The 25,875-nt window shown below is 42.6% G+C and overlaps 1 protein-coding gene across 5 annotated transcripts in view; it reads right to left on the bottom strand.

Annotated features, from left to right (window-relative positions):
• The window catches only part of LOC132396063 (rap1 GTPase-activating protein 2-like), a 298,797-nt gene that overhangs the window by 32,256 nt on the left and 240,666 nt on the right, over positions 1 to 25,875 (bottom strand). For all 5 annotated transcript variants that reach the window (XM_059973425.1, XM_059973423.1, XM_059973422.1 and 2 more), the window contains 7 exons: positions 24,884 to 24,987; positions 19,879 to 19,957; positions 18,324 to 18,377; positions 16,492 to 16,575; positions 12,646 to 12,746; positions 9,350 to 9,479; positions 908 to 1,063 (listed from right to left, as the gene is read on the bottom strand). In XM_059973425.1, coding sequence (XP_059829408.1) covers positions 908 to 1,063; positions 9,350 to 9,479; positions 12,646 to 12,746; positions 16,492 to 16,575; positions 18,324 to 18,377; positions 19,879 to 19,957; positions 24,884 to 24,987 — 708 coding nt within the window. The remainder of the gene's footprint in view (positions 1 to 907; positions 1,064 to 9,349; positions 9,480 to 12,645; positions 12,747 to 16,491; positions 16,576 to 18,323; positions 18,378 to 19,878; positions 19,958 to 24,883; positions 24,988 to 25,875) is intronic.

Here is a 25,875-nt window from a genome sequence, read left to right on the forward strand (position 1 = left end):
AGCACCTCTACTCCCTTGGAGTCTAAGAAAATTTGGCATGACATTCAAAACTCTGACAAACTTCTATAGATGGGTAGTGGAGAGTATATTGACTGGCTGCATCACAGCCTGGTGTGGGAACACCAATGCCCTTGAGTGGAAAATCCAACAAAAAGTAGTGGATATGCCCGGTCCATCATGGGTAAAGCTCCACCCCCACCATTGAGTACATCAATATGAAGCATTGTCACAGGAAAGCAGTATCCATCATCAGGGACCCCCACCACCCAGGACATACTCTCCGTTGCCATCAGAAAGGTGGTACAGGAGCCTCCAGACCCAGACCACCAGGTTCATGAATGCCTATTACCCCTCAACTAACAGGCGCTCAAACCAAAGGGGATCACTTCACTCAACTTCACTTGCCCCATCACTGAAATGTTCCCACAACTGGTGACTCACTTTTAAGGACTCTTCATTTCATGTTCTCAATAAAATCTATTTATTTATTTATTTATAATTATTAGTTTTTTTCTTTTTGTATTTGCATAATCTGTTGTCTTTTGCACACTGGTTGAATGCCCAGTAGGTGTGGTCTTTAATGTATTCTATTATGGTTATTACTTTATTAGGGGTTTAGTGAATATCCCCAGAAGAAAGTGTATCTCAGAGTTATATATGCTGATATATGTACTTTGATAATAAATTTGCTTTGAACTTTTTCGTAAACTCTACTGTTATCCAGTAAATGCCTGCAAGACAATAAATCTCAAGGTATTATGTGATGACATACACATAGTTTGATAATTCATGTAAATTTACTTTGACTTTGGTCTGATTGAATGGTGGACCAGGCTCCACTAACTGAATGGTCTGGTCTAATTTTTGTTTTGTCAAGAATAAAATTAATAATTTCAGTACAGTTTACCTTATAAGTTGTCTCACTTGGACTGGAGGCCTCGAGCTGTACCACAATGTAGGCATGAAGGAAGTTTGAAGCGATCATATCTGGAACGAAAGGGGTGTTTTCCTCTTGGAACACGAGTGCCACAATGTCATTGCCTATGTGCCGTTTCCTCTGTAGCTGTGATGGAGACACTGAACAATTAGCCAAGCAAAAGGGTTGGGAAGAAGCAGCAACATACCTCGATACTGGAGATTATTCTGAGTCACTATTATGACAGTTTGGGTGGTGTCCATTTATTAAGCTCATGCCTCTTGTGAAAGCTTTGACTCATTCTGAGTAAAAGAACAACCTCAGATACTTATCCTGGCAAATATTAGGCATGAATAAAGGCTCTGGAGGAGGGAGAACTGGTCAAAACTGGTGAGTGCTGCACCCAAGGATAATTACACTCAGTGGCCACTTTATTAGGTACACCTGCTTGTTAATACAAATATTAAATCAGCCAATCATGTGGGGGCAATTCAATGCATAAAAATTGCAGACATATCAAGAGGTTCAGTTATTGTTCAGACCAAACATCAGAAAGGGAAAGAAATGTGATCGAAGTGACTTTGACCATGGAATGATTGTTGGTTTGAGTATCTCAGAAACTGCTGAACTCCCGAGATTTTCATGCACAAGTCTCTAGAGTTTACAGAGAATGGTGCGAGAAACAAAAGTCATCCAGTGAGTGGCAGTTCGGTGGGTGAAAACAATTTGTTAATGAGAGAGCTCAGAGGAGAATGGCCAGGCTGGTTCAAACTGTCAGGGAGGCTGCAGTAACTCAAATAGCCATGCTTTAAAACAGTGATGTGCAGAAGATTATCTCTGAGCATTGAACATTGAAAAGGGTGGGCTACAGCATCAGAAAACCACACCAGGTTTCACTCCTGTACGGAAGGAAGTTGCCACTGTGAGTACATGGGCACTTTCCACCAGAATCATCAAATGACGTTTAAGAGGGGAAAGTGTTTCTCAATTGCTCTTCACCCTGGCTCCAGGCCAAAAATCCCAATCTGTTCACCAGTTAGGTTCAGCGCCGACTTGGGGCCCACTGCAGAGTGTGGTTGCAGCCATTGTCTTATCACTGTGGGGAATTGTGCCACTAGCTGTATTATTCATTCTCATTTAAAAGCCCATGCAGTAGTCTTGGCAGGACAAAGTCTGTGGAAATGGAACATCAGGGCATAATGAATCGATGAAACTGAAATGATTGGACAGATGGCATGAACAAAATGCTCCACCTCAGTCCAGAAACTGCTGTACCAGGTACTATGGCCACAAATACCTTGGAGTCATGGACAATTAGAGAGTTTAAAAGGTCATTCAACCATCATATCTATGCCATTTCAGAAAGTGCTGTCCTCCCTAATCTGCCCTTACAGTCTGCAGGCCTACATGTGCTTGTCTAAGTCCTATTTAAATACGATGAAGGTTTTTCCTCTTCCAGGCAGTGAATTCCAGACCACAACCACCCTCTGAGAAGCTTTTCTACCTAATTTTGCATATTACTTGAAGTACAACCCAATACCCACATCCCTACTGTGGGAAGTAAGTTATTAAGGACCAGGCCCCATCATTTGTGGGGTGAGAATTATGGGTAATGTTTGCATTCATTGATCCTTTCAGTGATTGTCACCAATTGGAACTATTGGTATTGATATTGATTTACTATTGTCATGTCACCAAGATACAATAAAAAGCTTATCTTACCTACTATTCATACCAAAAAACATTCAACTGAGCACTGAGCAAGAATAAGGTAAAAGAATAAAAATGCAGAATAAAGGCATCAAGGGCATCTCTAAAGGTGGTGCTCAACGAGGCTGCATCTATCATTAAAGACCCTACCCATCTGGGTCATGCCCTCTTCTCTTTTCTAGCATCAGGGCTGAGGTATGGGAGCCTGAAGGCACACCCTCAATGTTTTCGGATCACTACTTCTTTCCTCCTCCGATTTCCCTCTATCAGATTTCTGAATGGTCCAAGAACCCATGAACTCCACCTCACTATTTTGCTCTCTTTCTGCACTGTTTTTAACAGTGCTTGATGACTCTGTGGTCGTTCTTCATTGCTACAATCCTTACAACCTCTTTCAACCTTAAAATAATCCAACATAACCAACTAATCTGAGAGATGGAGATTGTGCACAAGAGAGGCTGTGGTTATGAGGAGAGATTGCACAGGTTGAGGATCAAAACACATCGAGGGGAAATTAGTACAAAATTATGCCTGCTGGTCATTCCTCAGACTAGCAGGAATGGATCCAAGTACAAAGGATTAGAGGGGAATTGAGAAATATATTTTTCACCCACACTGCGGTTGTGAGTCTGAAAGTTACCTCCCAGTAGGGTGGTGGACACAGATATATCACATATAAAAAGCACCCTGATGAACCTTTGAATAGACAGGGTACAGAATGAGGGTGGGAAATCAGCCTTTGGCTGTTACATCTATAATGATTTGATGTTGGCACGTGGCCATGTGGTTAAGGCGTTCGTCTAGTTATCTGAAGGTCACTAGTTCGAGCCTTGGGTAAGGCTTACATGTGTGTTCTTGAGCAAGGCACTTAACTGCTCTGCGACGACTGTGGTGCCAAGCTCTATGAGTCCTCATGCCCTTCCCTTGGACAACATTGGTGGCATGGAGAGGGGAGACTTACAACTTAGGCAACTGCTGGTCTTCCATAAAAAAACCCTTGCCCAGGCTTGCGCCCTGGAAACTTTCCAAGGTGCAAATCCATGGTCTATCGAGACTAACGGAGGCCTACACACACACAATGATCTGAATGGCCTGCTTCTGAACCCCAGGCCTCTAGGATGACTTTGTTGGAATGACTTTTCAGACCGACAGCTGAATTTACCCAGTGTTGTGATACACCGGTTTGATTTATCTTACCTTCCTGCTTTCACTAACACAAACCAAGCTGAAACTTCAATATTTAGAGGTACACTTCCTGAAAAACTGAACTAAACTGAAATGTATTAAATCTTTTAGCCTAGTCCTCATGAGGTAGCAACCTAAGGGAAGGGGAGGGGTTGTAGAGATAGTTTCCTAATTGCTTGTTATAGTTACTGGGCTCAAATCAGCTCCTATCCTGCTGTTATAAGACTATTGACCAGTTTCCAAGTACAATAAGAGTGGACTCTGGAACCTGTAATCTACTTTGCTCTAGCATTGCACCTTATTGTCTTCCTGTGTTGTAACTGTAACACCTTATTCTGCATTCTGTTACTGTTTTGCTCTGTACTGCCTCCACGCACAGTTCTGGTGAATTGATCTGTATGAATGGCACGCCAGACAAGCTTTACAATGTACCTTGATACGTGACACAATAATAAACCAATTTAGAAAATTTTTCACACAGAGTGAGGCCGTTTGGCCCATCGTGTCGAGGCCTGGAGTTTAGGTTTGGTCATCAGCCAGTCCAGAGTCAGTGCCGGAGACTGAAGCCCATAGATCAATCAGAAGTGTAAGTCCCATGGCCAAAGTCTGGAGACTGGAGGCTGAGAGAGAGACCTGTTCTGGGGTTACGTGTGTGTGTGTGTGTGTGTGTGTGTGTGTGTGTGTGTGTGTGTGTGTGTGTGTGTGTGTGTGTGTGTGTGTGTGTGTGTGTGTGTGTGTGTGTGTGTGTGTGTGTGTGTGTAAAAGTGTGTGTGTGTATATATATATATTATAGATAAATGGCTTGTTTTCCTGCTGTTGTTTCGTTGCTTGTTGTGCTCTGTCTTCTGTTACACGTCACGGGTATGCTGTGTTGGTGCTGGAGTGTGTGGTGACAGTTGCACACGGCCCACAGCACATCCTCGGCTTGTGCTGGTAGTTAACACAAACGCATTTCACTGTGCGCTTTGATGTACATGTGATAAATAAATGAATCTCAGTGTCTACTCTGGTTGTAAAAGAGTGATCTAGTCTGATCACACAGTCTGGCTCGACACACGTACTGTTACAATGTGAGGAGGCTACTGCCTTTATCGGACAGTCAGTTCCAGGGTCTTCAACAGAAATGTTGACTGTCCCTTGCTTCTCTCTGACCTGCTGAGTTATAGAGTCCATGCTGACAAATGTACCTTCCTCACTGAGCTCCATTTGACAGTTTTTGGCCCATATACGCCTGAAACTCCCTATCCACAATACCATAGGACACAGGAACAGAATTAGGCCATTCGTCCCATCGAGTTTGCTCCGCCATTTCATCATGGCTGATTTATTATCCCCCTCAACCCTATTTTCCTGCCTTCTCCCTGTAACCTTTGACACCCTTAGTCATCAAGAACCTATCAACATCTGCTTTAAATATATCCTGTCCACACGTCTTTAAAGCATTTCAGCAGTACTCACCTCTACCACTTCCTCTGGCAGCTCACTCCACATTCATATATGGTCTGTGTGGAAAACTTGTCTCAGGTCCCCTTTAAACCTTTCCCCTCTCACCTTAAACCTTTCCCCTCTGGTTTTAGACTTGCTTACCCTGGGAGATGGACTTTGACAATCTACCCCCCACCCAACAATTTTATAAAGCTCTATAAGATCATCCTCAGCCTCCTTTGCTGCAGGGAAAACATGCCCAGTTTTGCATTCAGTGATCAGCCAGGGTACAGTGGGATTCCTGACCCTGCCCAGTGCCGCCCTGGGCTGGCTTTCCATCCTAGTCCCACAGGGACTCATTTCCCACAGTCTTGATTCTCGCACTGAAGATGAACAATGACATCCCAAGATCTTCCTCAAACATTGGCTGACAATATCTCCTCATTTCTTCTTTAATCCTTCAATCAGCCATTTTAAATTTATGCCCACTGGAGTCTGACCACACTGCTGAGGGAAATACACTCAGTGGCCCATTTATTAGGTACACCTGTACATTTGCTCGTTAATGGAAGTATCAAACCAACCATGTGGCAGAAGCTCTATGCGTGGTTAAGAGATGCAGATGTTGTTCATACCAAACATCAGAATGGGGAAGAAACATGATCTAAGTGAGTTTGACAGTGGAATGATTGTTGATGTTGATCTCCTAGGGTCTTCACACACAGCAATCTCTACAGCAGGGGTTCCCAACCTGTGGTCCATGGACACCTTACTTAAAGGTATTGGTCCATGGGTTGAAAACCAGGCTCCAGAGATTACAGAGAATGGTGGGCAAAACAAAAAAACACATCCAGTGAGTGGCAGCTCTGTGGGTGAAAACACCTTGTTAATGAGAGGACAGAGGAGAATGGCCAGCCGGCTCAAGCTGACAGGAAGGCGGCAGCAACTCAAAGATGCTCTTCTGAACACCACTTGACAAAGTTCACTTGACAAAGATGTCAAGTCTTGAAGTGGATGGACATCAGTACCATAAGACCATGAACATGCAGTCAGTGGACAGTTTATTAGGTACAGGAGGTAACTAATTAATTGGCTATTGAGAGTAGGTCCTTCGTATATTTAGATTTGGAAAGCTGAGCATTGAAGTAACAGCACAAGTATGATTTCCAATGCACGTTCTCCATAGCCATCAGGAGAAACCCTCTTTCACTACTCCTCACTACATCCAGCTACCACATCTGAGGAAGAAGCCACAAGTTAAGGCTCAGTAAACAGTGACGATCATTTCAGAAACAGAAGAGATTCTGCAGATGCTAGAAATCTAGAGCAATGCCCACGAAATGCTGGAGGATCTCATCAGGTCAGGCAGCATCTCTGGAGGGGAGTGAACAGTCAACGGTGCAGGTTGACACCCTTCGACAGGACCTGATTAGGAAGCAGATTTCAGTTGCTGAACTATGTGAGGTGAAATTAAGGAAGTTGTAATTACTTAATTTGAATAAGGGGATTTTTTTTCCTGCTTTCAGATTTACTCAAGATAGAGTTCAATCAGATTTACAAAGAAATAAATCACTGTGATAACCTTTATATAGCAGGAAACACAATCAAAGTGCAGAAAGCAGTATTGAGAACAGGCATCATTCACGAAGGAAAATGTCCTTTAGCCAATGAGCAGTATAGTCAGCAGAAATGGTGTAGGTTTTAAGTGGAAAGTGACTGAGTGATGGGGGTGGTCAATCAAGGATACCGAAGTAGAGAACATTTTCGTCCTGCACTGAACAGGTTCAGCAAGGGCACCGAACATATTGCTGGACGGAACACACACAAAATGCTGAAGGCTGTCACTAAGTCAGGTGGCATTTGCGGAGGGGAATAAACAGTTGACGTTTATCAGGACCAAAATGTCACCGGTTTACTGCGTTCTGTGTTGTTCTGCCAGGACTCCAGTATTTTGTGGGCGTGTTACTCAAGGTTTCCACCACCTGCAGACTCTCTTGTGTGTATAAACTGCTGCAGGAGCTCGACGGGTCAGGCGGGCCACGGCCCTGCATCAAGAGTGAGGGTGCTAAGGGAGGTGGAGAGTGTAAAGGGATGAGGAGGAGGGGAGAGGCAGGTAATCCAGGTGAGGAGGGAGAAGGTGGACAGGTGGGGGAAGGAGTGAGGTGGATTTGGGATGCTGCAGCTGGTTGGTGATGGGGTGGGGGAGGAAGGAAGAGAGAGGGGGGAGAGGGAGAGAGGGAGGTAGGGAGGGGGGAAGAGGGAGGGGGTGGAGGGGGGAGAGAGAGGAGAGGGGGAGAGTGGGGAGACAGAGAGAGATATGGGAAGAAGGGATGGTGGAAATGTTGGCTGGATTGAACTGTATTGTTCAGTTTCAGATTCATTTATTAATCACAGGTTCATCAAAAGATGCAGTGAAATGCGTCATTTGCGTTAACAAGAACGCAACCTCGGCATGCTGGGGACAGCCCACAAATGTTGCCACACTTTTCAGCAGCAACATAGCATGCCCACAATGCTTGGCAGAACAACACAGAACTCAACAAGCAACAAAACAAGCCCTTGTTCCACCCTCTTACCCATGCATGTACAAGGACAGTTGTCCAACTCCAGTCCTCTTCTGACAGTCACAGATTTTATCACCATATTGAATATGAAACTAGGGTATGACCCAGCCAGCAGGCCCCTCAGGCGTGCTCCACCACTCAATGAGATCATGGCTGGTCATTTACCCTACTGCTACATGAAGGTTTTGAGGGAGAAGTGGTCACTGTGGAGGAGTCATCGAAGCTGTCACTGGGACAAAATGCCAGGTAAACCTTCCTTTGGCACAAAGGACAACTCAGTTATTTAGGCCTCTGCTGTCAGGAATATTCCAAATGGGGCAAACAGCTAAATATTTCAAAAAGATAAAGATTTGGGGAAATGAATACTCCACTTGGTAAAACCCAATGGAACAGCCCCTTTTTTTTCTAGAACAGAGCTGGAATTTCATAAGCCACATCTCTCTAAACATAGGTTCAATTCCCTGATCTTTTAGACCCCCATTTACTTGTGGCTCAAGCAACAATAAAGAAGTTATTGCCCTTGAGGTTCTGTAGTTTTCCCCCCTTCATCATGGTGGGTGAGGGGAGATTTACAAAGATGTTATCAGAACCAGGGAGTTTTAGAGGAAAGGTTGATTAATCTGGGGCAGTTGGTTTGGGAAGAGAGATTTTAGATTCAGATTCATTCTTTTAATCACGTACTTGCAAACAGAGTGAAATGCATAATTTCCGTAACAACGAACACAGTTTAAGGATGTGCTGGGGGCAGCCCGCAAGTGTTGCCTCACATTCTGGCCTACACTGTTGAGCAGAAAGAGCTGTGTCAGGAAGCAGTTTCATTGAACTGTGTAATACATGAGGACCTGGAGGCAATGGATTCACATCCTGTAGCAGGAAGGTGAATTAGAGAGCACAGACTTAAGGTAATCAGTGGACAGGCTGGAAAGGAGGTGAGGTTTTGTTTCAAGTAGTCTGGCATTCTCTTCCTAAAAGGCTCATGGAAGCACAAAACTTCATCACATTTAAAAAGTGCCCAGATGTCGACTTAAAACGTAATACAAGCAGTGGCAAGAACCGTCATGGGTGTGAAGGGTCAACAGGCCTCCCCCTGTAGTCATGAATTTCTATGATTCTATTTGTGCGTTTTAGAAGCATGAGGGGTGACCTTATTCAAATATATAAGATCCTAAGGAGGCTTAGGAGGGTAGATGTTGGATTGTTTTCACTATTCAGAGAGAGTCATGAACAAGGTGACATAGTTACAGGGTAAGGCGCTGGTCATTCAGAGTGGACGCATGTAGAATCTCTTCACTTATCCCTGGAATTCTCTGCCTCAACCGGTGGTGGAAGCTGATAGAAGAATTTAAATTGAAGATGGATAAATATTTGAAAGGTTGAGGAGGATAGGGGTATGGGGAAATGGCACAGGCCAACACAGATCAGTCATGATCACACTAAGTGGTGGGACAGGCTTGAAAGATCTGATGGTCTACTCCTGTTCCAACTGCCTTGTGTTCTTGTGATGGTGTTGAGTTTGCCACTTTGAGTTTCATTGCCACTTAGAACTCACCTGCTGAGTGTCTCCCTCTGTGAAGGGCAGCTTAGTGGAGACATGAAACATTATCTCTCGGTCTTTGAAGACAGTGTAGATGGACTCAGACCCGGTCTGACCATGTGCGACATCGAGGCCTCCTCGGAACCTGTAATGGGAAGGTATTTTACATGCAAGTTGCACCTTCCTCCACGTGCAGGCTTTTAAATTCAGATGTAACGTTGGTGAGGATGTAACTAAACTTTCTTATTTGTAGTGATAAATGCTACAGAGAATGGAAATCATTTCCTTCTACAGCAGGATTATAAATAAATGCTTCTGCCCTCTTCCTTTCCAATCCTGATTCGTTGACTGTTTATTCCTTTCCATACATGCTGCCTGACCAGCTGAGTTCCTCCAGAATTTCAAAAGTGTTGCAAACAGTAAGTACTTCCTTTCCACTTGGTCTGCAGTGATCTGAAACTGCTCTGGTTTTAAGAAACAGGTTTTCCTTTCTCAGGACTCCACTCCAACTCAGACATAAAATATTGCTCCACTCAAAATTATTCTAAGCTTCAAAATATAAAGGGACTAGACAATGGGCACAACTGCTGGAGTTGCTGCTTCACAGCTCCAGAGATCCAGCTTAAGTCCTGACCTCAGCTACTCTGTGAGGAGTTTGCATGTTCTCCCTGTGACCATGCATATTTCCCTCAGATATTTCAGTTTCCTTCCAGTCCTAAGGAAGTATGGGTTGGTGGGCTAATTGGCCACTGTAAAGTACCTTTAACTGTAGGTGCCTATCAGAAGGGAATTAAGTGCCTAAGCTTCTGTTCTCTGATGCTTGAAAACAATACAAAATCATCCCATTGAAATGGGTAAAATTCTTTGAAGGTTTGGCAGTGTTGATACTGAGAACCTATTGATCCTGTATGGAGCATCACACCAGTCCTGAAGCAGGGTTTCGATGCCAAAGCATCAACAGTTCCCTTCCCCCACTGGATCCACAATCTGGTTTGTTGCTCCAGATTCCAGCATCTGCTGTCTCTTGTGTCTCCATTGACTATGTGCCTTGGGGTCGGATTGGTTTGATTTGAGGATACATTCAGACAAAAAAATCTGGGAATGGCCTAGGTCAGTACGTCACCCAAATTTATATGATTTCCTTATGTGCCCTCTTGTTGATCAATAGCAATATACATGCACTATACGTGCACCATAGCCAAACTTTTCTCCACTTTCTGCAGATGTCTTCAAGGTAGGGGAAGTAGGAAAACTACCGTGAGTCTTTGGGCGCTGGTCAGGTTCAGATTGACCATGGTTGAGTGGGATCTCATTTTTTTGAACTCAGGTATATCCTTACAAGGGTGGCAGGGTGGAGATTCATCTCTACCAAAGGAGGCTTAAGTTGATCCCTCCCCCCCACTAATCTGCAGGTCTAGATTAGCATCTCCCCACCCCCGATCAGGGTCACGTGAAGCCAAGGGAGCAGATGATGGATGGTTGTATGAGCAGCTGGTGCATATCACTAGTCCTGGTTATACGACCACTGACACCAGGCAGGCAATCTCTGGAGACAATAATGGCTGGGGACACCCATCTTGTAAAGACACTGCCCAGATGAAGGCAATGGCAAACCACTTCCGTAGAAAAATTTGCCAAGAACAATCATGGTCATGGAAAGACCATAATCGCCCATGTTATACAGCATGGCACATAATGAACAAACGATATCCTTATAATCATGGCTTCCAGGATGTTGGATAAGTATCAGGCTCATGGTCTGGGATGAGATTATTTTCCCCAGTCGAAGGGTTGTGAATGTTTGGACGTCTGCACTCCAGCAAAGTGGATGCACAGTCTTTGGTTGCATTCAAAGTAGACGTTTGATCATTGGATTTAAGGGATGAGGAATGGGGTGAGATCGGTGGATGGAGAATGGGAATGAAATGCCAGAAAATAATGAAGGACCCCTACCCACCTTGGACATTCGGTTTTCTTACCCGTTCCACTGCGGAGAAGATACAAGGTTTGCATCTGCTTGGGTCCGCACTGTAGCACAGCAGTTGGTGAAGCATTTTGCAGCACCCATTATTGGGGTTCAATTCCCTCTGCTGTAAGGAATTTGTACGTTCTCCCCATAACCCTGTAGGTTTCCTCCAGGTGCTCTGGTTTCCTCCGACATTCCAACAATGTATGGATTGGGATTAGTGAGATGTGGGTAAACTATGTTGGCGCCAGAAGCACGGCGACACTTGTAGGCTGTCCAGCACTATCCTCGGACTGTGTTATAAGACCATAAGATGTAGGAGCAGAATTAGGCCATTTGGCCCATTGAGTCTGCTCCACCATTTCATCATGGCTAATCTCCCTGTCTTCTTTCCGTATCGCTTCCTGCCCTGACTAATCAAGAATCTATCAACCTCTGCCAAGAGACACATAAAGACTTGGCCTCCACAGCTACCTGTGGCAATAAATTCCACAGAATCATCATTGTCACTGACGCAAATGACTTATTTCACTGTAAGCTTCGATGTTTTGATGTACAGGTGACAAATAAAGCTAATCTTTATCTAATCATGAGAACATGTACTACCAGGCTCAAATCAGTTTCTGCCTCATTTTTCTAAGATTACTAAACAGTCTCCTCGAGCCATAAGATGAACTCTTGGCCTCATAACCTACCTCATCAAAACCCTTGCATTTTATTGTCTATCTGCACTGCACTTCCTCGGCAATTGTAACTCTTGTTTTTCTGCACTCTGCTATTGCTTTTCCCCTTGTACTGCCTCAATGCACTGAGCGGTATGGAGAGCAAAGATTTTTCACTGACACAAGAAAGTCTAAAGATGCTGGAAATCAAACACAACTCACAGAAAATGTTGGAGCAACACAGCAGGTCAGGCAGCATCTACGGAAATGAATAAATATCTGACGTTTCGGGCCGAGACCCTTCTTCAGGACTGAGAAGGAAGGGGGAAGATGCCAAAATGAAAAGGTGGGGGGGGAATGGAGGCTAGCTGGAAGGTGATAGGTGAAGCCAGGTTTTTGGGAAAGGTCATGGGCTGGAGAAGGAGGAATCTGACAGAGAAGAGTGGACCATAGGACTAAGGGAAGGAGGAGAGGACTTGGGAGAAGTGATAGGCAGGTGAGAAGAGGTCAGAGTGGGGAACAGAGGAAGAAACAGGAAATTTATTTACCAGAAGGAGAAAGTTTTTCACTGTACCTTGGTACATGTGAAAGTAATAAACTGATTTACCAATTTAAGTGGAGGAAGTTGAAAGGTGGGGTTAAGTTGCTTCCTCCCATATTAACTGTATCCTTATTTCACTCACCCTTTGAAATCCTGGAGCACCACAATGTCTCCCAGCAAGTTAAGAAATTCTTTAAATTCTGGGCTTTCCTCATTGTTCCCGAAGAGTTCTGCTTCTGTCGTCTGAAAGGCAGAAATAAAGCGTGTTAGTAATTCAGAATAAAACACAGTGGAGTGCTGGTTGTTTCAAGTATTTTCAACCAGCTGTGACTGAACAAGTGAAAAAAATTAGCAAGTCATCTAAATGTGAAATATATTCCAGGCACTCTGAAAACAGGGATAGCAGGACCAGTGCAGACCTATTACAGGGCAGCAAAAGAACCATTCAGCCCATCTGATACATGCTGATTTGTTTTTACTCCAGTGAAGCCCCAATTAACCTCAAGAACATACTCTTCTATTCCTTTTTATTTGAGTAATTTCCTGGTTAATAACATGTTTTATTGTATTCCTACAGCTACGCTGTGGGGCATTTTATTTCTACAACCTTTCTGCAGAATGCAGTGCTTTCTGTTAAGCTTCAGATTGGTGTTGTGGTTTTTGCTAAGATACTGAGCTGTTTGCTCAGCTTAGGAATATTGTGACAGCAAATTGGCTTTGTCTTGGTAACGTTCTGTAACATTCTGTCCAGCGGGATGTCATGGAACATTCAAGAGAGCTGAGTGGGATCAGATTTCTGAAGGACAGTGATCTGATTTTGGGACTTTTTTGTTGGGGGATGTAGGAAGAGAAGGAGGTGTGGAGAAGAGAACCAGGGAAGATACTTGGAGAATACTGCCTGATGGGGAGACTCAATTGCAAGGAGAGCTTTGTGTAGATGAATGGTTCCGAGGAGGAAGTGCCAATACTTTAGAGTTGCCTAGTTTGTTCATAACAAACTTCAAGGGAAGTTCGAACTACGGCTGGGGACGTGGGTTCAGCGCCGTGAGTAAAGTAAACCCAATTACTTCAGAAATGAGCTCCAATGTTTATGTGCACTTTAGACTGGTTTACCTACAATGGGCCCTTTTTCTTTGCTTTTTCTGTTAACTGTTAGTTAAAGTTGAAATATCTGTAAATATACTTGCACTTTAATCTTATGCTGGTGCAAGGTCTGTTATTCCCTGGCAAACAATAATTTTGCATAGGGCAGTATTTACACAGCATTCACCGTAATTTCCGTTCCCTCACTGAAACATTCCAGCTTTCCTGTTTGGTTGAACCCAAACCATGCCAACCCTAGATGTGTGTTGCTTGTTGAAGGTGGCCTTCTCATCCTTACCCATGCAATTAAGTGCCTGTTAGCTAACGAGCCTGGTTTATTTCAAGCCATGGTGAGGGGGTTGCATTTGCTTTTTTTCTTGTTCTAATTGCATTTTTCTTTGAAAAAATATATATCTTTTTTCTTGTGAATGTAGTATATTTACTATGACATGTCTGTGATGCTACCACAAGTATGTTTCTCATTGCACCTGTGCATATATGTAATTGTGTATATGACAATAAACTCAACTTTGATTTTGACTTTCTCTATTAAACACTTAAATATTTTTTCATACTTTCTTATGATATTGAAGGCAATTCAGCCTTTTGAATCTCTGCCAACTTTCAGAGCTCTCCCATCTGCCCCATTTCCCTGTAACCTCCCTCACATACCAGTCAACTCCCCTCATTCTCCCATCACCCACCTACAATGGGGGTAATTTAAGTGGCCAGTTGGCCCATCAGTTGGATGTAGGAGGAAAGCTCCACGTGGACAGCACTGGAAATTGGGTTTGAACCTGGGTTGCTGGAGCACTAACTGTTGCAGTAGGGAATCAAGGTTACAGGTGGCTAGAACACTTGCACATAACAGAAACCAAGGGAAACCAGTAGTTGCTCCACTGTCTTAACTCTGTCTTATTTATTAATAATGAGCTGCATTTCTAATGTGCTTCTACATTATCCCAAAGTATTGTTAAGAGAACAATAGAGTAATTCTGAGATGTAATCATTATTGTAAAGTAGCCAGCCAAATTGGGCAGAGTAAACTATAATGACCAAATCATGTTCAGGTTAGTTGAGGGCCAAGATATAACCCAATATTCTGATGATGGGGCTTTGACCTGAAATATTGACTCATTTCATTTTCCAGCATTTCCTGATTTTATTTCAGGTTCTAGGGGTGGCAACTCTTCTGTTTTTCTTGGAAATGGCATCTCATGATCTCTTACATTTACCCAAGAAATTGGGGTCTGGGATGTACTGGCAGGAGTTTAGAATAAGGGGGATCTCATGGAAACCTATTGAATATTAAAGAGGTCTAGATCAGGGATTCTCAACCTTTTTTAAGCCATGGACCAATACCATTAAGCAAGGGGTCTGCAGATCCCAGGTTGGGAACCCTAGGCCTAGACAGGGTGGATGTGGAGAGGATGTTTCCTATGGTTGGGGAGTCTAGCATACAAAGCCTCAGAATACAAAGACGTTCCTTGAAAACAGATGAGGAGGAATTTCTTTAGCTGGAACGTGGTGAATTTGTGGAATTCATTGCCACAGATGGCTGTGAAGGCCAAACAATTGGGTATATTTAAAGCGGAGATTGATAGGTTCTTGATGAGTATGGTGACAGAAGTTAAGGCAGGAGAATGGATTGAAAGGGATAATATCATCTATGATAGAATGGTAGAACAGATGTGATGGGCCAAATGGCCAAACTCTGTTCCAATGTCAATGTATTAAAACAGTGACTATGCTTCTGAAGTGGCTTAGCTGTTAGCAGATTGCTTTACAGTGTCAAATGCAAGATCGTGGGTTCAATTCTTGCCACAATCTGTAACGAGATTGTGTGTTCTCCCTGTCACGGTGCAAGTTTTCTCTGGGTGCTCCGGTTTACTCCCACATTCTGAAAGACATACCTTTAGGGTTAGTGAGTTGTGGGCCTGCAACACCGGCCCCGGAAGTGTGGCAATACTTGGGGGCTGCCCAGAACAATCCTTACTGATTTGATTTGACACAAAATGACCCATTCCACTGTATGTTTTCATGTACAAACAACAAATAAAGCTAATCTCTTGGTATTGCAATGGGTGTGAAAGACTCTGGAACACTCTGAGGTTGTACAGAGTAAACATATAATTAGCCTTTCTTCATATTTTAGCACTGGCACTTGCAATTCCTTAACTAAGCATCAAAAGCTTCTGTGAAAATTTCTTCATGTGACCAGTTTACAAGCTCATAAACCTGTTTAAAATGGGCCACATGCCATTGTTGAAAGGAGGAGCACAATTCGGAAGATGTGTAGTTTGGGTGGTTGAGTTAAGTTGTTCTCAGCAATTACTTGCAAACGTTTCATCGCCGTGCAAGGAGGCATTGTCAGTACGCTGTTGACGGCGGCATGCCCTGTGAATGATCTGTTATACTCTTTTCCACGTAGCCAATCGGCGACCAGATTTCCTCCTGGCATCACAATTCAGTTTCCGAAAACATCCAATCAGCTGATTGAAAAGTATATAAAGGCCAAGCATTTGCAGGACATGCCCCAATCGACAGCACACTGATGATATCTCCTCGCATGATGACAAACTGTTTGCAAGTAAATTGCCAAGATCAAAGAACCACTCAACCCAAACTCAATGGATTGAGATTAATATATAGGGAATGCCTTAATAAATGAGATAGCTGGAAGCTGCCATTACTTGCATGTGCAGGAGTCTATCACTGTACAAGTGAGTGATGTGGATGTTATCTTGGTTCTCCTCTGGTAAATATATTATCAAGGTCATTCTAACATTGTAGAGTGCCACCAAGTAGAAGCCCACATTGTGATCAGAGGCACTGTGCAAAATGATGTTGATAGATGGAAATATGATTCAGGGTAGAATCTTGTTGTTGAACATCCATTACTCACCTGTCTGGCCTTCTGATAAATCACACCAAACTTGAATTTGTCGTTGATCTCATGTTCATCATATGCGACGATTAGCTGTGATGCCTTTGAGAAAATGAAGCAGATCAGCGGACAACCCTTTGCGAAGTTATTACATGGAGGATAAAACAGTACGTTATAGCACCAGCCATTTGGTCCACAATGTTGTGCCAACCCATATGACATACTCTATATTCAATGTACCCCTTCCTACATACACAGCATATCCTTTTATTACTTTCCATTTTGCCGCTGGTGTTTGGGGCAGCAATGAAGGTCCTCCATCTCTGGTGGTATTCAGGACTTCCTTCATCATGTCAGTAGCTTCCTCTCAGTTTTCACCACTGTCAGTCATGCAAGTTTCTGGTGGAGACTCAGGAATACCATCGCACTCAGATGTAGAAGGGATCTTCATTGCTGCTTCCATAGCAATTTTGTTTTACTGTTAAGATTGTTAAACCCTGACTGAACCCCTGAACCTGGAGGACTGGATGCACTAGTATTAGTCTAGTCTCTACCCTTTGACCTGTTTGGCATGGGTGATCCTACCAAGAGCTAAAGTCCTGATACCAGCCAACATAGCTCTCTGTGTCACTGAGGTATGCAAGCCTGTGAACCATGGCAAGGTATACACAGCCTATAGCCCTCCATTTTTTCTTACATCCACATCCCCAAGAAGTATTTTTAAATACAGTGGATTCTGGTTAATTGGGGCAGTCACTTGGGACAACTTGTGAACAACATAAACCAATCGACAAAATAACTGTGATTCCCTTCATTTATTTGGGACACTATGCTGCTTAATTGAGGCAGGAGACTTGCCAAACAGTTTCTAATTAGCGACAGTCGATGTGGCCATTAGACACTAGACAATGCTTACAGCAAATAATTTTTAAAAAAATAACATCAGCTGCATGTGTTTGTGTTCAAAAAGCAGTGTTTTTTGTCACTGATAGTTGGCGAGAAATGAGCAGCAAGAGAAGTCAGAGCTGTTTTGCTCACTGCGGTTTCAAGCATTCAGGCTTGGAGATGCTAGAAACAGCCGGAGTGAAAATTAAGCAATTTCACTACTTCAACAAGTTAGAAACTACGAAGAATTTGAAGGCATCGGCAATCATCTTGAATGTTCCAATGAAAATGAAGACTTGGAGAATGCAATCATCGATAGCATTGTATGAAAGCAGTCCATATCTACACTAGGTGTTTGTGCTGATTTTGTTCACTTACAGTCAATCAATAGAACATGGCTGTGTACACTGGATGTATTCCTCAGTCAATGACCATTAGGAACTAATACACAGTTTTATAGTTCTGTACTTGCATTGCTATGGTTCTGTATTTGATTTTAATATATAATTTGTTACTCAGTTTGTCTTTTTTGGTTTAGCCACGTCTTCCAGTTGGAGAGCTGGGAAGTTGGGGAGGCAGCCCTCAAAATGAAAGTCCAAGAACGCCATTATTTTACTAAATTAATCCACAATTGGAGTGAGTTTGAGTTGGATACTTGTTAGAGGAATTTTGTAGACAGAAACATTAAGTTGGGAATGAAAGGATATAGACCACATGACATCATGGTCGGCACAGGGACTCTGGGCCAAAAGGCTCGTATCCTGCAGTGAACTGTTCTATGTTCTACATTTTATCTGCATTGAGATCAGCTCAATGCTTATATGCTTTTATGTTACAATCAGCCTGTTAGCTGTTCTGTAATACATACATTAGACATTATAAGGTAACAACTGATGTCAACTAGACGAGAGTTGGAAAGGCTACTTTACATGATATAATGACAGCTGGACTTCACTCACTCTTACCTTGGGATAAAGCACAGGAGAGAATTTAGTGCAGGTCACATCATCACATAGGAGCTGAGGGAGAGACAATGATCTATTAGAATATTGCAAGATCCACCACTTTTCATTGTGAGGCCTGGGCACTGTTTATATCATTTCAACCATGTTACAGAGCAGAATGAATTGGTCCCAGTGAAGGATCTTGAGCCGAAACGTCGACTGTTTATTCCCCTCCACAGATGCTGCCTGACCTGCTGAGTTCCTCTGGCACTTTGTGTGTTGTAATGGATGAGTTTGTTGTGGAGATTAATTTATGACCCATTAGTTGGGGGTTCACCCTCATCATTTCCACAATACTTCTATTGCATTGGCATGGCATCTACTGACCATATAGGTGGGGTGACATGGTAGCATAGCGGTTAGCATAATTCTATAACAGTGCCAGCGATCTGGGGTCAATTTTGTGTGTTACAAAATCTGCGGGATCTTTTGTGTTTATTAATGTATAGCACAAGAACTGGAAACAGGAGATGGAAAATCTAGAATAAAATGCCTGTCTCAGTAATAGTGACCATGAAAGAATATTAACATTCATCAGATTCACCCATGGTAGCCTACCAGAGGGATAGGGACAAGGGATTAGCCATCAAGACAACTCCACCATTTATTAAGATCATGTCTGATCAAGATTACACCTGCCCTAGACTTACAAAACTTGATTCTTCTACTAGGAAGGGAATTCTGCCATTTGTTTCAAACTGGATATTGTTGAAAATAAATAATTGAGAGCATACAAAAGCTCAAAATACAATTCAATTAAACAAAATCTTTTAATAAACGAGAAAATAATGCAAACACTCAGCAGGTCCGACAGCATTTGTGACCGAAGAAACAGCTAAAGCTTCAGCTGAAGACTCTTTGTCAGAATGAAAGATCCCCGATCCAGAGTCCCCTTTCCACATTTGCTGGTTGACTGGCTAAGTGTATCTAGTATTCCCTGTTTTTATCTCAGATTTTCATCATCTGCAGTTTTTTGACTGCCTTTTGGATGGATGTCTGTGATTCCATTAGAAAGACCGGGCTATGCATTTTTTTGTGTGTGACTGTATTTTACTGATATCTCACATGTGCCTTGAGCTGTGTGTGACTGTTGACACTGTGTTGCACCTTGGCCCCGGAGTAACGTTGCTCTGTTTGGCCGTACTCGCATATGGTTGAATGACAACTAATCTATAAACTATGCAGGACAGATGTGAAGTGTGAGCACCTATCAACTCAATACATTATGGAACATTCCTGGATGTGGAAGGGAAGTCCAAGCTGGAACAAGAGATCAGATGCACCACAGTGTCCGCAGCGTGCTGTCTCACACGCTAGCACTGTTCTCGATGGAACCGCCTGCAAATGTGACTGCATTGGGCCCAATGTGGTGCTCGTACCTTGAGAAGCTGGGAGATGTTCCAACCCATGTCAATCGTCACCACCCTGATGAATGGCTGTCAATATAGTCTGAGGAGCATGTACTGGTGGCAAGCAAACAGCGCCGAAAATGTTACGGTTTTGTCAATTTCCTTACCTTTGCAAGGATTGGAATACTCGGAAGTTGTGGAACTCCAGTCAGAGGAAGTCGCTCATAAATTGTTTTGGACTTGGATCTATGTAAACAAGAATACGAGTTTTGTATGGCTAAAATTTAAAAAAATATGATGAGCATTTAGAAACAGTAGTGTAGGAAATCAACACAAATTTAGTGTTTTAACACTAACTCATTCTTGGTAAGAGTTAGATACATTTTCTATTTGATACCTTTATGAAATATATGCGGATAAAGTTGGAATGGTATGCCAGCTCATTCTGGCTATCAAATCTCTCCTTTAGCATTCATGAGATCAGATCTAGAATTAGAACCAGGTTTAATATCTCCGACATATGCCAAGAAATTTGTTAACTTTGCAGCAGCAGTACAATGCAAAACATAACAACAGAGAGAAAAAACTGTGAATTACTCTCTCTCTCTCTATTTAAGTAAAAAAAAGTCAAAGTTAAAAAAAGTGCAAAAATAGAAATAAAAAAGTAGTGAAGTAGTGTTCACAGGTTCAATGTCCATTCAGACATCAGAAGGCAGAGAGGAGGAAGCTGTTCCTGAATCGTTCAATGTGTGTCTTCAGGCTTCTGTACCTCCTTCCTGACGGCAGCAATGAGAACGAGGCATGACCCGGAAGAAGGGGGACCTTAATGATGGACGCCACCATTTTGAGGCATCGCTCCTTGAAGATGACCTGGATACCATGGAGGCTAGTGCTCATGTTGCAGCTGACTCAGTTTACAACTCACTGCAGCTTACCTCAATCCTGTGCAGTAGACCCCTCTCCCCATACCAGATAATGATCCAGCCAGTTAGAATGCTCTTGATAGCACTGTACTGTTTTTGGAGACACACCAAATCGTCTCAAACTCTTAATGAAATACAGCCACTGTCATGCCTTCTTTGTAGCTGCATCAGTATGTTGGGTCCAGGTTAGATCCTCAGAGATATTGACGTCCAGGAACTTGAAACTGCTCACTCTTTTCACTCTGATTCCTCTAGGACGACTGGTATGTGCTCCCTTGTCTTACCTTCCCTGGAGTCCTCAATCATTTCTTTAGTCTTACTAACATAAGTACATGGTTGTTGCACTCTCATATCAGAGTCAGATTGTGCTTCACTCAAGTAAGTGGCATTCATCGTTAAGGACACCATTACCCAGGATGTGCTCTGTTTTATGCACCGCCATTAAAGAGGAGGGAAAGGAGCCTGATGACACACACTCCATGTTTTAGGAACAACTTCTACACTTCTTCCATCAAATTTCTGAAGTGACAATGAACCAATCCATAACAGCACCTCACTAGCTTGCTCTATTTTTGCACTACTTATTTAATTTGTTTTTAAAATATATATACATTTCTTATTGCAATCTAGTTTTTTAAACATGTATTTGACTCTACTGCTGCAATACAACACATTTCACGACAGATTTCAGTCATGGTACACCTGATTCCGATTCTGACATTCACCATTTCATTGCAGACTTGAGCACAAGTATCTGCCTTTACATTTCATTCTTGTGTTTTGGGAGGTGTCAGTTTTCATATGAGATATTAAACAAAGATCCTGTGTGCTCTCTCAGCCAGATGTGACACATCCAAGTGTTAGTTCCAAGAACAGAGGAATTATCTCCAGTGTCAAAGCCAATATTTATCCTCCCAACAACGCTGATAAAGTTTACCTGGTTATGCCCACATTGCTTGGTGCAATTTGACTGCTGGAGTTTGTACTCTACATTACCATTTCTACAGGTGAAAAAATATATTTTCCAGGTGCAGTACAGTGCAAAGGTCTTAGACACCAGGCTAGGTATATATATACGTACCCAAGATTTTTGCACAGGACTGTAAATCTCTGTGTGCACTTTTTTATTGATATAAACCAAAATACTGAATGGCTGGTTCAGCTGTCTGTGCTCCTCTCTTGAGTAATTTACTATTATTGGGCAATGAGAAAGCAGCAGTCAAGTTGCACGAAGCAAGCTCCCACATAGACAATGTGGGCTTGACCAGGTGAACTTTATCGGTGTTGCTGACCAGGACGCTGGGGACAATTTAAGAGACAATCCATTCTAATGGGCGTGGAAGATACTTTCTGAGATTAATTATTATGGACAATAAAAAGATAGGCTCTTGATTAGCCAGGGTATGGGAAGAAAGTGGAGTTGACTGGAAGAATTAGATCAGCCCATGATTGAATGGCAGAGCAGACTTGATGGGCCAAATGGCCTACATTTACTCCTATATCTTATGGTCTTATGATAATAGATGCTTGCAGATTGAAGTTCATTGGCGACTTAAACCTATGGACCAAATCTTTCCTCCCTACATTTCAGAGACCAGAAACAGTAAAGTCTGAAATGCAAAGGGAAAAAAAAATTAATTTAAGTGTGACAACATTTCTACGACTGCAATGCTCTTTGAGCAATTGTGAAATATACTGTAAAAATGCAAATCTTTCAGTTTCAGGGATGTGCTGTTCTTCAGGAGTAAATATTTCTGGCCGCATGGCAGTTAACGCTGTACACCGCCAGCTCTAAGTTTAGGGTTCAATCCCTGTTGCCTTCTGTGAGGAGTTTGTACGTTCTCTCCGTAACCACTTGGGTTTCTCCTGGGTGCCCCGGTTTCCATGCACATCCACAAGACGTATGGGTTAGAGTTAGCAAGTTGTGGGCATGCTATGTTGGCGCCAGAAGCATGGTGACATTTATATGCCGCTTCCAGCAAACAACGCATTTCACTCTACATTCTAATACACATGTGAGAAATAAAACTAATCTCTCTGTATTTTTGCAACAGAAGCTTTCTAACGCTCAGGTTTTGAACTCATGTGGCATCACCCAAATCACTGCTTGCCATTTAACTAATGGAGATCTCTTTGTGATAATAAGGTTTATTTTTCCTCTGGGATCAGGGAACAAGTCTCCTATTTAATCCTGAACCAAGCTAAATGGTGACCAACTGCTAAAATGTTGAAACTCAAAGGATTTCCTATGGTTCTGTAAGAGTTAGTCATTGTAAGTTAGGCTATTAGACAGTGGGGTAGAATCACACCATTCAGCCCATCATCTCATCGGCTATTCCATCACGACTGATTTATTATCACTCTCAATCGCATTCTCCTACCTTCTCCCCATAACTTTTGACACTCTTACAAATCAAGAACCTATGAACCTTTGCTTTAACTATGCCCAACGACTTGACCTCCACAGCCGTCTGTGGCAATGAATCCCACCAATTTTCCACCCTCTGGCTAAAGAAATTCCTCTTTCAGGAACAACTTCTTCTGCTCTGCCATCTGGTTTCTGAATGAATATTGAACCCACGAACACCACCTCACTACTTTTTATTTCCTACTTACTTAACTATTTTTATAGATACAGTATACATTATAGCTGATATTAAACATTCCCTGTGATATTAAACCTGATTCTGATTCCAAGGTTGACTGAGAATTGTTACCTTGAAGGATCACTAATGTGTAAAGTTGCACACTTCCATTTAGGGACATTTCATAAACTGCTCTTGAAGCACAGGCACCTGCAGTAAGTTAGCAATTATATTCTGCTATAGCAGTTCAGATCTTTAAAAAATGTAGCACTTGAAAGAGAAAGAATGACATTTGCAAGAACAATATGACTTATTAATGAGTTCAACATGTAAAGAAGCATGTTTCCCTTACATATCAAAATCTGCTCTCAAGAATGTAAAGGGGAAAGGGGGATTGCCATTTCTTACTGGTTCCATGGGTTTAAAAATCAGTGAGTGACCCTCAATCTACAAACCTCCATTATCCATAATGACTGATCTCTAATCTATCTCAGGGAGCCCTTTCCACACCCGACAAAATGAGTAGCTTTAAAGCTGCAGAAACTCATTCGTACAGCCATACGAGTCCAGACAAGAGGGGAGTAGTTCACTTGGCACATTTCACAGCCAGCATAAACAGGACTTCATTATTTTAGTTTGAACTGATATAATCACCCCAGCCAGGCTACCAAAAATTATTTTTTTCGCAGATAATACACTGCACAACCAATTAACCATGCAAACTGCACATCTTTTTAAGGCTTTCTGAACACTCAGTGGCCACTTTATTAGGTACATCTGCTCATTAATTTAATCAGCCAATCATGTGGGGGGGGGGGCAACTCAATACATAAAAGCATGCAGGTATAGTCAAGAGGTTCTGTTGTTCGGACCGAACATCCGAACGGGGAAAAAATGTGATCTAAGTGACTTTGATCGTAGAATGATTACTGGTGTCAGATGGGGTGGTTTGGGTATCTCAGAAACTCTTGAGATGTTCAACAGTCTCTAGAGTTTACAGAGAATGGTGTGACAAACAAAAACCATCCAGTGAGTGGCAGCTCTGTGGGTGAAAACACCTTGTTAATGAGAGAGGTCAGAGGAGAATGGTCAGACTGGTTCAAGCTGACAGGAGGGCGACAGTAAACCAAAATAACCACGTGACACAACAGCGTCTCTAAATGCTCAAGATGTTGAGCCTTGAAGTGGATGGGCCACAGCAGCAGAAGACCACACCAGGTTCCATTTCTGTACCTAATACAGTAGCCACTGAGTGTAAACTATCAACAATCCTACTTGTTAGTGGGGTGTGCTGGTCCATGGGTTGTGAATAAGGTCAATAGGGTAAAACCAAGGGCAGAAATGGATCAAAAGGTGTTTGTTATTGCATGAAAAGAGTTATAGAAATTATTATAGTAAAGCTTGATTGTGATTGTTACCATTCGTGATTTAGTTTGATACCATTCGTGCCTGTTTAGTCACCTCTTTGGGCAACATTTTTTGTAGTAACTTAAGATCGCCAATTTTGGCAAACGCTCACCATGATGTTGCTGAAAAAGCCTAAACTTGAATCTGGAAATTCAAGCTCTACACATAGTTCACTTCAAGCAACAGATAGGAGAAGGTGTTGCTTAAAGAAAGAAAGATGCCCGGCTGTGGAGCTTCATGCACTTTATGTCAGTTACCTGAGGATTATCTGCAGATATTCTTGCCCATCATTATCTTCGTATTTCACAGAAACTACCAGGTTTCCATGAACACTGCACGTGGTGTAAAAATTCAAATGATCCTAAAAAAGAAGGAAGTAGTCGTTCAGGGTTTTGTAAAGGAAATGGGATTATGAATCATGGAAACAGGTCCTTTGACCCACATTAACCCTCAAGCCCCCTTTCACTCATCTCAGTTTATTCTCCCTGCATCCCCAGCAACACCATCCAGATTCTACCACTCACCTACACACCAGGGGCATTTAGGGTCATCTAAACCAGGAACTAGTTTTGTTCTTTGAACATCTTTGCACATCTGCTTATGTGTCTCTTGAGTGTTAAATTTCATTTCACTATACCTCTTTGAATTGCTTCTGGAAATTCAGCAAGTTTCTGTTCAAAGATTTGAAGAGTTGAATATATAAAAAAAAACTGGCTGGTCTTACACAAAGCATAGAACACTACAACAGGGTACAGACCCTTTGGCCCACAATATTGTGCTGACCCTTTAACATACTCCAAGTTCAATCTAACCCTGCCCTCCCACATAGCCTTCCTTTTTTCTTTCATCCACATCCCTATCCAAGTCTCTTAAATGTCCCTAATATATCAGCGATTTCACACCCATTACTCTGTAAATAGCCTACCTCCAACATTCCCCCCTATACTTCCCTCCAATCTTAAAATTATACCCACTTGTGTTAGCCACTGCCACTCTGGGAAAAGGGTACTGGCTGTTCACTCTACCTGTGCCTCTCATCATCTTACACACCTCTATCAAGTCACCTCTCATCCTCCTTTGCTCCAAAGAGAAAAGCCCTAGATCACACAAACTTTCTTTATAAGACATGCCCTCTGATAAACACACACAAACTGCTGGAGGAACTCAGCAGGCCAGGCAGCATCTATGGAAAAAAGTACAGTTGGCATTTGGTGCAGAAACCCTTTGGCAGGACCCTTTGGATCAAAAT

Source organism: Hypanus sabinus, chromosome 6, assembly GCF_030144855.1.
Source record: "Hypanus sabinus isolate sHypSab1 chromosome 6, sHypSab1.hap1, whole genome shotgun sequence".
Taxonomy (NCBI): Eukaryota; Metazoa; Chordata; class Chondrichthyes; order Myliobatiformes; family Dasyatidae; genus Hypanus; species Hypanus sabinus.